At 44.9% G+C, this 15,072-nt stretch overlaps 1 protein-coding gene across 2 annotated transcripts in view; it reads left to right on the forward strand.

Annotated features, from left to right (window-relative positions):
* Window positions 1–15,072, forward strand: part of ADAMTS7 (ADAM metallopeptidase with thrombospondin type 1 motif 7) — a 180,598-nt gene that overhangs the window by 28,635 nt on the left and 136,891 nt on the right. For both annotated transcript variants that reach the window (XM_075346093.1, XM_075346094.1), the window contains exons 2-7: window positions 6,681–7,036; window positions 7,494–7,644; window positions 7,756–7,961; window positions 10,488–10,571; window positions 11,437–11,561; window positions 11,782–11,931. In XM_075346093.1, the coding sequence (XP_075202208.1) occupies window positions 6,681–7,036; window positions 7,494–7,644; window positions 7,756–7,961; window positions 10,488–10,571; window positions 11,437–11,561; window positions 11,782–11,931 (1,072 nt within the window). The remainder of the gene's footprint in view (window positions 1–6,680; window positions 7,037–7,493; window positions 7,645–7,755; window positions 7,962–10,487; window positions 10,572–11,436; window positions 11,562–11,781; window positions 11,932–15,072) is intronic.

A 15,072-nucleotide genomic window follows, 5' to 3' on the forward strand; every position in this document is an offset into this window, starting at 1 on the left:
ATTAACTCTTCGCCCCCCCACCAAACTTTTTATATTGTGACGTGGCTTTCTAAAAGGTAATGTAATCCATGCCTTTCCTTGCAATTTGTTGTTTTCTCAAAATACTTTTCCTCTGAAATCCATATCTATTTAGTCCCATAATCTAAACTATTTAATAATTAATTTGAATGACAAATTTCCTACTGTTCCCTAACTAGTCTAACTGCTTTTCCATTTTTTTTCTCACTTCTCAGAGGGCAGAGACTGCTGTTACTGTCACAGCCTCTCCCCTCTCCATGAAAAAAACCGTCATCAGTGACGCTCCTTTTAGGGACCAGTGACCAGTCTTGCGGGGACAGCATAGGTCTCTGCACTCCAAGCATTCTGACACCACACATTAAGGGTGCACTCTGTTCTGTTGCCAGCTTATTATTGCTGATCAGCAACAGAGTGTCATTGTGCACATCGCACAGTGCTTATCGTGGAGGGACTAGCCCAGCTCCTGAAATAAGTCACTGATGACGCTTCATTTCAGGGAGGGGGCTGTCACCCAGCGTTTGCCTCAAAACTTACCAAGTGTCATGGCGGTGTCTGGCGCTGTTCACACCACAGACTCTGACACTCCACACTGTGGTTTCTCTGGAGCTTCTGAGTTGCACAGGCAAGCTTGGCCGTCAACCAGCGGTGGGCTCATTAGTGATCGGGCTATCAGGGGTTAATCTCTCCTAGCCTGCTGGTTACCTGTAGGATCACATATTATGAGAAACCTATCACAGCTTCTTCCCACCTTTTTAAGGTGGTGGAAACTGCCTTCCTGTGCCGAATATAGCTTTAAGCAATACTGGTCCATGTGCTGTTGTGATCCGGTTGCCGGTGAACTACTGAGTGCTGTTTGGTGTGTTGGGGGAATTCTCTTGTTGTCTGTTATTCCCTACCTGCTTTTCATTTCCTCCTGATCACGTAGTGTCTAATACCTTTGTGTGTGATTGCAGTGAGTTAAAGTTTTGGTTTCCCCGCTTGTCTTTTTGTGAGGGTTTAACCACTGCAGTCCTGCCCCTCCCCTGGGTTTGGGGAATAGGAGGTATTAGAGCAGGATTGTTCATGAGCAGCGCTAGGTTGGTGGTCCAGACCTCTTGACTATCAGAAGTACCTCTGGGATAAGCTAGACTAGAGCTCCTCTAGCCTGAGGGCTAGTCTAGGAGCCCAGTTTCACAGCTATCCCCTTACGCTTCATGACAGCCTCTGCCTCCTGATGATGCTTCCTTTGAGTATAGCAAGCACTGGGATTCTCAAACAAAGTCTCATCAAAAAGGAAATAAAAAATTAGAAAAATGGTTAAAAAGTGTAGGTAGGGAACAGTAGAATTTTTAATTCAGGTATACCAGGAAATAGTTCGATAACGACACTAAATAGGGATTTAGGAGGAAAATTTATTTGGACTTTGGACCACCCTTTTAAGTGCTCTGGGACTCAGTGTCGAATCACTTTCTGGGCCACAGCCTAACTGGCTCTATTCCTCACCCAACCCCACCATCGTCTGCTTGACTGACCTCACTGGTTTAACTACACAGTCAGTGAGCTATCAATCAAGCAAAGGAAGGTGGGATTGGTTGAGGAATAGAGCCAGGAAGACTTTGGCCCAGAAAGTGATTCTACACTCTCTGAGCACTTCATTTTAATTTGCATATTAATTAAAATTACAATTTATTTTTAAGTTAGGGAGTAAAGGCTACTTTACACGCAGCGACATTGCTAGCGATGTCGCTGGTGAAAGCACCCGCCCCCATCGGTTGTGCATCACGGGCAAAACGCTGCCCGTGGCACACAACATCGCTAGGACCCATCACACGAACTTACCTGCCTAGCGACGTCGCTGTGGCCGGCAAACCGCCTCCTTTCTAAGGGGCGGTTTGTTCGGCATCACAGCGGCGTCACTAAGCGGCCACCCAATAGAAGCGGAGGGGCGGAGATGAGCTGGCCGAACATCCCGCCCACCTCCTTCCTTCTTCATTGCAGGCGGCCGCAGGTACGGAGATGTTCCTCGTTCCTGCGGTGTCACACATAGCGATGTGTGCTGCCGCAGGAACGACAAACAACTTGTGTCCTGCAACAGCAACGACATTTGGGATTAGAACGACGTCAACGATCAATGATTAGGTGAGAAATTTTGATCATTAACGGTCGCTCGAACGTGTCACATGCAATGACGTCGTTAACGAGGCCTGATGTGCGTCACGAATTCCGTGACCCCAACGATATCTCGTTAGTGATGTTGCTGCGTGTAAAGCGGCCTTAACAGATTGCATCAATAAATCTATTGATGACGCTGGCTTCCAGAGAGCAACATGATCTTATGAACAGTTTGGAGAGTGGATCATTTTGCCATTCCCATTAAGACTAGGATGCACAGTGGTTATGTATGATGCATATTCCTTGTTTGCTACAGCTTATTTTTATAGTCCACACATGGGTCATAGACGTAGCCGGTCAGCTGTTTTTTCTCAAGCCAGCTGTGAGGCAGCTGTACATAGAACATGGATTGTGGTGGACACTGGAGTGCTAATTAGTGCTAGAGGGGGAAGGGAAGACCCAACATTGAAGTCCCGCAGGATCCCAGAGATTGGAATATGCAGACTACAAAAGATCGTAGGCTGATTTGTTTTTTACAGAGCTTCTCTTGGGAAAAATGGGTGAAAACCGATCTTGGTATTTATTAGGATAAAAACAATGTAGTTCCGAATCCTAATATGCAAATAACAGTAGCTGTGAATTCTGGCTGAGATCCCCATAGCCACAGGACGGACGTTACATAAAGTGAGGAAGCCCTAGTAATCTCCTCTTGTCATGAGTCATAGAAAATAGTTTTCATCAATCCCAATGAGAAAACAGAACAGCTTCTTATTGCCAAGATTAATAAATATTGTACTAGCGCCTCCTAAAGTTTCTCATTTACTCTACGGAAACAAAGACAAGACGACGATTCACGCTTAGTGCCGTAAGGGAATAGACTAAAGTAGTAGCTACACGATTGTTCTTTGGGAACTTGTCATGGCATCACTAATACACTTTGGGGGACAAATAGGGCTAAAATGATAACTACTACTGTGTTAAAGCATCCTAGCTATTCAAAAACTAAAAATGTCAGAGTTATTGCAGTTAATCGTATCCCCACTGCTTCCAAAGCATCTCTCTTGGGTCTTCAAAGCTATGCATGGGACATTTATCTGTAGGGTGAGATGTAATGAGATACATTGGTGAGATGCTTTGTAACCCATTTGACTAACTTTCAAAGTGATGTTATAATTATTAAAGAGTTTTTTTGCTTCCTATTTGACCATATGATAATTGCAAAATGCCTCCTTTTTGGGACTTCCAGTGATCAATTCTTATATGTGAGGAAACCAAGCAGGTTCAGTTTCCTGGCAGTGCCTCCACAGGAGGAATTAAAGAGGTTGCCCACTACTTTTACATTGATGGCCTGTCCTTAGGATAGGTCATCAATGTTTGATTGGTCGGGTCCGACACCCGGCATCCCCGCCAATCAGCTGTTCTTGGTGCCAGCCGCTACTGCAGGCATCCAGAGATGCTCAGTTTTGGAACTGCCCTGTCTTCTGATAGCGGTCGCTGACAGATACTGCACATCCGCCTCCCATTTAAATGAATAGGAGGTAAATGTGCAGTACCCGCCCACATTCAGAAGGCGGAGCAGCTCCTGAATTGAGCATCTCTGGCTGCCTGCTGCCGCCAGCGCCGAAAGCAGCTGATCGGTGACGGACCCCAGCCGATCAAACATTGATGGCCTATCCTAAGAATTGTCCATCAATGTAATGGTAATGTAAGAGTAGTGGACAACTCCTTTAAGCATTATACACTGCCTATTGAAAGTTATGGTTTGTCTACATAATGCAACACACACTAGGTCCTTCAAAGGAAGCGAAGGTCTGTGTAACCTGTCTTCAGTCTGGCTAAGAGATCAGGAACTTGAACAGACATAAAGTATATCTTACCACACAGAACAATTAATGAATAGATTAATTCCTCTATTGGTGCACACGTAAAAAAATTAGTTATTTAGGTCAAATTTTTTGATCAGGAAAAGTAGGTCATCCACAAGGTATCCTGAACAGGTGATCCTATCTGTTAAGTAATAATTTTCTAAAAAAGTATATGAAAATTAGTTTTCTAAACTTGACAACTCCTTTAAGGAATTGGTGATGAGAGATTCTTCCACAAAGATTTACCCATACCTCGACATCCTGAATATAAGAATTTGGAGGAAGAATGATTTTCTGTATTTCAGGCATTTAGTTGAGAAAGCTTTTTCTATTTTTAAACCAACTCTATACTGAGATAGCCAACTTTATCGCCCCCTTTATATGTTGGTGTTTTGTTTTTTTTAAAATGGTTTGTTAAAAGACGGATCCATTAAAAACAGATTGAAACAGAGAGCAAAAGTCAGTCAGTTTTACAAAGAATCCGTTCTTAAATGCTAATGGATCTGTTAAAAGGCTGTCTGGTTTTTATAATCCGTTAACGGATTCGCTTCTCAATCCATTGGATCCGTTGTTGGTGGATGATTACTGGACTTGTGAGCATAGCCTTAAATGTTTAGTTTTTTAACTTTTTTTTATTAACTGTACCAGCAAAATGCACAACCAGGTTGTCTGACGGACAGATTAATCCAGTCAGATTAACAAATTGGATTATATTTGCTTGACTTATCTGGTTTTCCTTGCAAAAGAGATATTGATCAGATGCTGTTCTGTTGTTGGCATACATCTTTTTATTAAACATTTACTAATTATCTGTTCTAACCACACAAAAACGTATTATTCTAAACCTTTTTAGTCCTTTAGGCTTCATGTTGGAACAACCCCTTGAAGGGAACCTGTCACCAGATTTGGCGACTATAAGCTGCGGCCACCACCAGTGAGCTCTTATATACAGCATTCTAACATGCTGTATATAAGAGCCCAGGCTGCTGTGTAGAAAGTAACACTGACTTTATAATACTTACCTAACGGTCAGTTCGGTGCAGACTAGTCAGATGGGTGTCTCCGTTCTCCGGGTGCGGCACCTCCTCTTGCACCCATCTTTCTCCTCCTTCTTCTGAAGCCTGGGTGCATGGCGCGTCCTACGTCACGCACACAGGCCGGCATTGAGGTCCTGCGCAGGCGCACTTTGATCTGCCCTGAGCAGGGCAGATCAAAGTATTGTAGTGCACCTGCGCAAGACCTCAATACCGGCGCGTGTGCATGACGTAGGACGCGTCATGCACCCAGACTTCAGAAAACGGAGGACAACGATGGCCGAAAAAGGAGGCACCGGAAAACGGAGTTACCCATTCGACCAGTCTGCACCGTACCGACCGTTTAGGTGAGTATTCTAAAGTAAGTTTTACGTTCTACACAGCGGCCTGGGCTCTTATATACAGCATGTTAGAATGCTGTATATAAGAGTCCACTGGTGGTGGTCGCAGCTTATAGTCTCCAAATCTGGTGACAGGTTCCCTTTCATTAAACCTTTTTAAGTTGCTTAGAAATGGGTATATAACTAGTGCCTCCACAACAGGCAAAGATGCAGTGGGTGTCAGTTGTATACTATAGCCAGTCATGACCATTAGTTGCTAATGTCAATAATGACAACATCTAGGGGGTTAGCAGAGGGAGACGGCTCACTTTATTTACCCCATTGTCACCCAACTCAAGGCCACATAAAGCAATATTTTAATGGAAAAATTATTCTTTTTCTTTTTTCATTAGGTCTTGTATTCATAGTGTTAGGCACATGAAGAGTTAACAAATTCATTGACAGCAGTTTTTAATAATTTGAGGAGTTCAATGTTTTAAATGGTATCACTCAGTATTTTTTTCCAATTTTCCAAAATATTGGCTCCTCAAAGTCACTTCAAAACTGTAAATTTCTATGAAAATAAAAAAATGTGTCCAAACCTTTAACCCTTTTCAAATTTTAACCAAATAGAAGAACATTTGAAAAATGATGCTGATGTAAACTAGAAATTTGGTAAATGTTATTAACTTTTATTGTATGGTATGACAGGATAAAAATGTCAAAGTTTGAATAAAATTTGGAAATGTTTCTACTTCTTAGTCAAAGTTTATATATAACCCCCCCAAAAGAAACCCAAACGACAAAAAAAAAAACCCAAAACATATCAACCTGAATTTACCACTAACAAAAACTGAAAAGCATGATGAAAAAAATCAGTCTCATATGACTGGGATAAGTGGAACCATAAAATACAACATAAAGTGACATGTCAGAAAAAATAAATGATACTTTGTCAATAAGTAGTTAACTAATAGACCAGGCTGCCTTTTACAGTTTCTTGTACTAGTAAAGATAGTTGTTTATTTTTCTGGTTAATGGTAAATCCCTCAATATCCAAAAATGTGTTAAGGGATAGCATTTTGCTCTGGTTACCTCGAGTGATGGCCAGATGGTATTGATCTCAGTAACCATGATATATAGGAAGTACATATTAAGGAATTCCAGGAGAACATCTTTACACATTGGCCTCCTTTGTAATAAATCTTTAGTCACCCTATTGTGAATATGTAAAGTATGGTGACCCCAGACCTTGTTTAACCCACCACAAACAATTTTCTAATATTAAAAAATAGGCATTGACCGAAATCTGAATAGGCGTATAATGACCAAATCAATTTTTATCTTCTCAGATATTCCTCTCAGTTTTTCCCTGGAGGCAGACATTGTTCATCCTGTCCGCGTAGATGAACATGGTATTTTCCTAACCTATGACCTAACGCCCCGTAATTTACAGAAGAGGGGACTGTCTTCAAGCACTGGTTCCTCTACCTACTATGGGATTAAGTACAAAGGAGTTGAGTTGACTTTCAACCTTAGTCAGAACCACCAGCTGTTGGCCCCTGGATTCGTAAGTGAGTGGCGTAATGGAGGCATCCGAGAGTCAAAAATCATCAGTCGACCCTCAAGCTTATGCCATATGCAGGGTGAAGTACAGACCCACCATCATCATGTAGGAAATGCTGCTATCAGTATCTGCAGTGGTCTGGTAAGTAGAGGACCATTGTTTCATTGCCGTCTAATACATTTTCCTTTTATTTCCATAAATATTTAGAATGGAATAGCAGAATCTGTAATTCTCACAGCCACATCTTACATCGCATTGTTTAGTTATCTTCCAGAATGAATGGGATTTGGTTTGTCTCATGAGGGTCTCCCAGGTGTGCAGAGTCTGACATGTTTGAGGGATGTCTAATCCCAGGTGTGTAAGGTCAGACAAATTGTTTCAGGGCTGACTAAATGCCAGGTGTTCTGGGCCTGACATATTTAAACATCTGTTTGTGTTGTCTTGTCAATCATCAGACGCAGAAATCCATCATTGCCCTCCAGGTTATTCTCTTATACTTCCATTAGCCTTTGATTACCCAAATGACCAGAAAAAAATGTTTAATTCTCCACTTAACCTTCTGGATGTTTTTTTTCATAATTTCTTTATTTTCCACAAGAGAGGTGTTTTCCAGTTGGAACACGAAGATTTCCTGATAGAACCAGTGGCAACAGAAGTGCCCTCTTTGGAAAAAGGAATGCCTCATCGGATCTACCGACGTCACTTGGCTGAAGGATGGGAGTCAGGATACAGCAGCTGCGGCGTTAAAGGTAAGACTTCTTCTTAGTCTGCCCCTGACTTTATTTTCGTTATTTATTTATGTGAGACCTGCTCTTGTCACGAGAGTGGTGACCACAGATCTATAATCTATGCTTTGACAGAGTTTCCAGACTCCCATGAAAAGTGGGAGAGGAGAAGGGAGCGCTGGGAACAGTCAAAGGCACAAGAAAGAAGAGAGCGACTTATATCTCGACGATCCATTAGCAAGGAAAAGTGGGTGGAAACCCTGGTTGTTGCTGACGCCAAGATGGTGGAATATCATGGAAAAAACAATGTAGAAAATTACGTACTGACAATTATGAATATGGTGAGGATAAAAGGATATTTGTTCATATTTCTTGTGCAATATGCAATTAAACAGCTCTTTGAGAAGACTACACCTTAAGACCTCCTTCACACGTCCATATCAAGCGTGTATTTGAAAAAATGATACCTTTTGTCAGTCAGTGTTTTGCATAAGTATGAGATCCATATGTCCGTTTTCCCTGTCAGTGTCACCAGTGTTTATCATGGTTGGCTAAAGAAATAAATAAATTACAAAGCTTTTCTTATCATTTGCATTGTTAAATAAGTACAGCACATGGATGGCACATGGATGGAATCTGTGTGTTGAACGTGTTTTTGAAGGACCCATAGATTTGTACAGCATCGGACTGGCTATCGGAGGAACTGCAGTAATACCAGTCATGGCCGCGGTTACCTGCACTGAACTCCGGAGCTCTCACCTGAGCTCCAAACTGGAGCCTGGACTGAGCCGCGGATTTGCAGGACTGAACTGTGAGCGCCGACTGATTCCCCGGCTATCACAGTTCAGTCCATGACAGGTGCGGACAGGCCCAGCTGAATTCCGCTCAGCTCAGGTGACAGCTCCGGAGTTCAATGCAGGTAACCGAAGCCAGGACTGGTATTACTAACGGTTTAAGGTAATACCAGTCCTGGCTGCGGTATCCTGCATTCAGCTGTGGACAGGCCAGGTAGTACTCCGGAGCTCAGCTGAGAGCTCCGGAGTTCAGTGCAGGCAGCTGCGGCCAGGACTGATATTACTGCAGTTCCTTTGGTAGCCAGTCCGACGCTGAACTTGTAGTGGCCCTTATCATCCATGCTGCCGGAAAAAACATTGTCTCCGTGTGTTTCGCATGAACACACAGTCTGTGTAAAAACACGGACATGTGAGAAGCCGTAGGTTATAATGGGTACATGTTGAATCCGTAAATAAAAAACATGTGTGGCGCCCTGGACAAGCCAGGGGCCACAGGTAACAACACACACACACCCCCACCCCCAGCAGTTCACAGCAGACATCCCCAGTGAAACCTGATTCCTTTCCTCGGGCTCAGACAGACACACCAGGTGGGCGGAGTCAGGAGATGGAGACGCCCACCGAGGAGTTTGGCTGGTCTGAGGCAGGAAGCAGGTCCAGACAAGTCTAGGAGAGGAAGAGAGAGGAGGTCTGCAGTGAGGCAGACGCTGACAGGGGCCTAGGTTGGAGCCTAGGGCCCTAGTACAGAGAGTCAGGCAGACGGTAGTGGCCGTCTGCAGGGAGCCGGGCAGACAGTTGGTGGAACCGTAGGTAGCCGGGGCTGGGCGGTGGCCCACCGGTACTGAATCGGGGAGCCAGCTGGAAACCGGAGCGCAGGAGGAGCGTACGGAAGGTGCAGGAAAGGACTTACACTACCAACCTGGGGTCAGGGGAAAAACACCGCAGCTGCCTGTGGGACCCGTCCATCCAGCCGTTTGTTTCAGCAGAGACTCTGTGTGTATCATTGGGCTGAGTGAGTACCACCGTGCCGTGCAGCACAGCGCTGCCCCTGCGACCCTGCACCTCTCCAGGCCCCGTAACCCGCCTGCCATCCATCCCTACCCCATCACCGGGCCCCGGGACAACCAACCCCCTACCCACGGAGGGGAGAACTAACATCAAAGCTGCTCCCTGTCACCGCTCCCGGGATCCCCGTCCAGAGCAGAGGTGGTGTCACCAAAATCACCACAACCGTGGGTGGCGTCACGGACAATCTCCCTTACCTAATCCCCTTTTTACTGTGGAGCCTGGGATCACAGACCGGGTCACGCCACCGTGATACCCACAGAAGTGACCCCGTGGCCCGGATCTGAGTACCCCTGGTCCCCGGGCGACACACATGCATACAAGAAACAAGGACATGTGAAGGAGGCCTTAGCCAAATTTTCTGTGGCTGATTTTAGATCCATTATATATTAAGCATTTTGACCTAAAAATGCAACTTTGTGATAGTCATTAAAAAGAAGATGTTGTCCACTACTAGAACAATCCCTTCTGATTCCATTTGTTTCCCCAAAGTAAAGTAAAAGACCCTGTAATCACCTCCCATTCTGGCGCCATTCCAGCGCTGTCAGTAATTGTGGTTTTGGGGCTAAAATTACATTTTAATGTAACGTGAGCCACGCATCCAATCACCGCCGGCTTCACTGTTCCCACCTTTGGACCAAATGAGCATTCAACAAGAAGTGAGTGGCAGCCGCAGCGTCACTTAATTTTGATGAACTCACTTGGTCCAAAAGTGGGGAGAGAGAAGCCGGTGGTGATTGGATGCATGGCTCGCGTGTCTTCACAATGTCACGTGAGCCCAAAACCGCGATTATCGACAGCGCTGGAATGGAGCCAGAACAGGAGGTGAGTACAGGGTCTTTTAATTTTAACTGGGTGAAACAAGTGGAAGCTTAAGGGGTTGTCCTTGTAGTGGATAATCCATTTAACTGTATCTGAATCACCGCCTTGGCATCCATCGTCGGCATCATAGAGCATGATTATTTCCTATCTTCCATGTATAGCCCTTAATTGATTTCTTTTTAATAGGTAGCTGGGCTTTTCCATGATGCTAGTATTGGGAACAGAATAAACATCGTTGTTGTACGACTGATCCTACTGGAGAATGATGAGGTAACATACTGAGGAAGCCTATTGACATTCAATCATCTTTTGGGCTATGGAACAAGAGAATGAGGGAGGTAAACATTATAGAGTTTAGAGTAGTCGAGTAGGTGTCAGAATGTGTAAAACATAATATGACTAAGGGAATGAGATACTATCCGAGTGTACGATATCTAACGAAAGTACATAGAGACCTGTAGAATCACTAAAGGCCACTTTTACATGCTACAATATATCTAACGATATGTCGTCGGGGTCACGTCGTTAGTGATGCACATCCGGCCTCGTTTGACATATCGTAGCGTGTAACCCAAATGAGTGACTGTGAACGAGCAAAAATACTCACCTTATCGTTGCTTGTTGACACGTCGGTCATTTTCAAAAAATCGAACGTCCTTCTGTGCTTCGGTTGTTCATCGTTCCCGAGGCAGCACACATCACTCCGTGTGACACCCCGGGAACGATGAACTGCAGCTTATCTGCGGCCGCCGGCAATGCGGAAGGAAGGAGGTGGGCGGGATGTTTATGTCCCGCTCATCTCCGCCCCTCCGCTTCTATTGGACGCTTGCTGTGTGACGTCGCTGTGATGCCGCACGAACCGCCCCCTTAGAAAGGAGGTGGTTCGCCTGCCAGAGCGACGTCGCAGGGAAGGTAAGTCTGTGTGACGGCTGTAAGCGATGTTGTGCGGCACGGGCAGCGATTTGCCCGTGTCGCACAACCAACGAGGGCGGGTACGATCGCTTGCGATCTCGCTAGCGAGATCGCAGCGTGTTAAGCCCGCTTAAGGGTGGAAATGAAGTAAAGGAGGGTTTGGGAAGACAAAGGTAGGCTGGTCATCTATTTTTTAATATGTCATGGTCTTCTCATTTTTAAGGAGGAACTGAAGGTTTCACATCATGCTGACAACTCTTTGCGCAGCTTTTGCAAGTGGCAGAAGACCATGAATATGAAAAGTGAAGATCATCCGTTACATCATGATGTTGCCGTTCTTCTAACCAGGTCATTTAGTACAAAAAGACCATCAAGACCACATTAGTCTACTTTCCACAGCTTCTTATTGTCACATTACAGTGACCATTATTACAGTGCCCACCTAGGACAGATTACTGTACTGTAAACCTAACACAGAACAAACTAAAGGCCATACTTAGACCCATGTGCCTCATATATACTCACACAGTATTACCAAATGATTTCATTTATTTTTTCTTTTTTGCAGAAGGGACATTTGTGCCTCTATGAATCGTCCATGTGAAACTCTAGGTCTTTCCCATGTATCTGGAATGTGCCAACCACACCGCAGTTGTAACATAAATGAAGACACGGGTCTGCCCACGGCCTTTACTGTCACTCACGAATTAGGACACAGGTGAATTTTTTTTCATATGGTGTATATTACATTTTTAGAGCATTTTTCAGTCATCATAAAACATGCCGTTGTTGCAGTTGTCTAGGGCAGTAGTCCAAAAGGTTCAGGGAAGAGGATAGTTCTCCAGAGGAATTTGTAATTAAAAGTATTAAGGAAAACCAGTGTTTAATTGAGAATTCACTGTGAAAACAGAAGGGAGAGGTGAAGGAGAGAAAGATGCTTGCATCTTGGTTTTAAAGCTTATAGTTAATGTAGTATTGGTTCCAATAAAATTACATCTTCTGATGAAAAGGATTGAAAATTGACACGCAAAGTAATGCAGTTAGATGAAGAAGTTGAAAGCCAAACCGAGGTGTTTCCCGTGACACAATACAGCGTATACTGCAAAGGAATGACATGCGTGGGTGTCGTCCACAAAGGAAGCTTCTCCTAAAGCACATGCTCAAAAAAGCCCACTTCTAATTTTCTAGAGCCCATGCTGAAAAATATGAAGACTACTGGGACTCTATACCCTGGAGAGATGGAATCAAGATAAATGTTTTTGGACCTGATGGCGTCCAAACTGCATGGGGCCGAAAAGGCGAGAAATACAAAGAAAAACGCATGATGCCAACAGTGAAACGCAATGGTGGCAGTGTCCTTATGTCCTGGTGTCGTGGAGCTACATGTCATTGAAGGTTTCCTAAATTCACAGATGTACTGCTCTATATTGAAAGAGAAGATGATAACATCACTCCGTGTGCTTGGTAGATGTGCAATTTTCCATCATGACAATGATCCAAAACACACATCTAAGGACACTCTTACATTTCTGGAGAAGAACAGGATGAAAGTGATTCCGTGGCCAAGTGTCTCCTGATCCGAACACCCATGGGGAATTCTGAAGAGACAGGTTGTCATCACTCTCCATCTGGCTTCCTGGCTCTAAGAGGTCATTGCAATATGTCACCAACTTATTCATTCTATACAGTATTTTTCGGACTATAAGACGCACCGCACCATAAGACGCACCCTGGTTTTAGAGGAGGAAAATAGGAAAATAAAATTTTAAGCAAAAAATGTGGTCATGACACACTGTTATGGGGCGAGGATCTGCTGCTGACACTATTAGGGGGGTAATGTCCCCAAATTCTCTAGAAAGGTACCCCATCTTGGTAATGATCCTCCTTCCTTGTATATAATCCCCATCCTTGTATATATATGTCCCTCATCTTGGTATAGCCCCCATCCTGCTATATACTGCCATTGGAGTAACCCTCGACTCTGCTCTATCCTTCAAGCCACACATCCAAGACCTCTTCAACTCATGCCGATTACAACTCAAAAATATCTCCCGGATCCGTGCTTTCCTTAACCAAGAATTAGCAAAAACATTAGTGCATGCCCTCATCATCTCCCGCCTCGACTACTGCAACCTCCTGCTCTCTGGCCTCCCTTCCAGCACTCTTGCACCCCTCCAATCTATCCTAAACTCTGCGGCCCGCTTAATCCACCTCTCCCCTCGCCATTCCCCAGCCTCGCCACTCTGCCACTCCCTTCACTGGCTTCCCATCACCCAACGACTCCAGTTTAAAACACTAACCATGACATACAAAGCCATGCACAACCTGTCTCCTCCCTACATCTGTGACCTAGTTTCCCGTTACCTACCTGCACGCATCCTCAGATCTTCACAAGATCTCCTTCTCTGCTCCTCTCTTATCTCCTCTTCCCCCAATCACGTACAAAATTTCTCCCGTGCATCCCCCATACTCTGGAACGCTCTACCTCAGCACATCAGACTCTCCCCTACCGTGGAAAGCTTCAAGAGGAACCTCAAGACCCACCTCTTCCAACAAGCCTACAACCTACAATAGCCCTCAGTCCAGTTGACCAATGCGCAACCAGCTCTGTCCTCACCTATTGTACCATCACCCATTCCCTGTAGACTGTGAGCCCTCGCGGGCAGGGTCCTGTCTCCTCCTATACCAGTCTGTTTTGTACTGTTAATGATTGTTGTACGTATACCCTCTTTCACTTGTAAAGCGCCATGGAATAAATGGCACTATAATAATAAATAATAATAATAATAATAATACTGCCATCCTGGTATAGCCTCCATCCTGCTACATAGTGCCATTTTGGTATATACCCCCACCCTGCTATATACTGCCATCCTGCTATATGCCCTCATCCTGCTACATACCCCATCCTGCTATATACCCCATCCTGCTATATACCCCCATCCTGGTATATGCTGCCATCCTGGTATATACCCCCATCCTGCTACATAGCGCCATCCTGGTATATGCCCTCATCCTGCTATATACCCGCATCCTGGTATATACTGCCATCCTGGTATATGTCCTCATCCTACTATATACCCCATCCTGGTATTTGGCCTGCATCCTGTGGCACACAAAAAACCCCAAACATTTATACTCACCTTTCCTCACTCCAGCAGCATCGCTCGTCCTCCTGTCTGTGTCAGCAGCAGCGCTGCTGACCTGTGCGGAGCCGTTGAATGCAACATCGTGATGACCTCCTTTCTGCCGCCCGCTGATGTGTGTAGAGAGCGCTGACCACAGTGATGATGTCATCACTGTGCACATTGCTAGTCTCCACACACAGCAGCGGCCGGCAGACAGGAGGACATCGCGATGCTGCATTCAACGGTGACGGGTGACTATACTGATTCACTGTGCCCCGTGTTGATGATGATGCGCAGGGAGCAGTGAATACAGCTGCACATGATCACTCCAGGCTGTAGTTGCCAGGAGTGATCACACGGGCCGGCTCTTTACTATTCGCCTATCCCCCTGTCAGCGCTGGCTTCAGCGCTGAGAGATGATGGGCGGGAGGATTCATATGAAATGAGCGGGCGCACGTGGTCACGGCAGGCGTTGCTACAGTGTGCTCATGCCGCCGATAACCCGCTCCACCGCAGCACAATCATTCCCCACAGCCATGCCCTACATTCAGACTATAAGACTCACCCCCCACTTTCCCCCAACATTTGGGGGGGGGGGGAAGTGCGTCTTATAGTCCGAAAAATACGGTACCTAGAAGAATTTGTGCTATACTTAAAAATCATGGAGGTGATGAAAATACTAGATATAGTATTTTTTGATGTGAGGTTTATTACTTTTGCATTAACTAATG

Source organism: Anomaloglossus baeobatrachus, chromosome 4, assembly GCF_048569485.1.
Source record: "Anomaloglossus baeobatrachus isolate aAnoBae1 chromosome 4, aAnoBae1.hap1, whole genome shotgun sequence".
Classification (NCBI taxonomy): Eukaryota; Metazoa; Chordata; class Amphibia; order Anura; family Aromobatidae; genus Anomaloglossus; species Anomaloglossus baeobatrachus.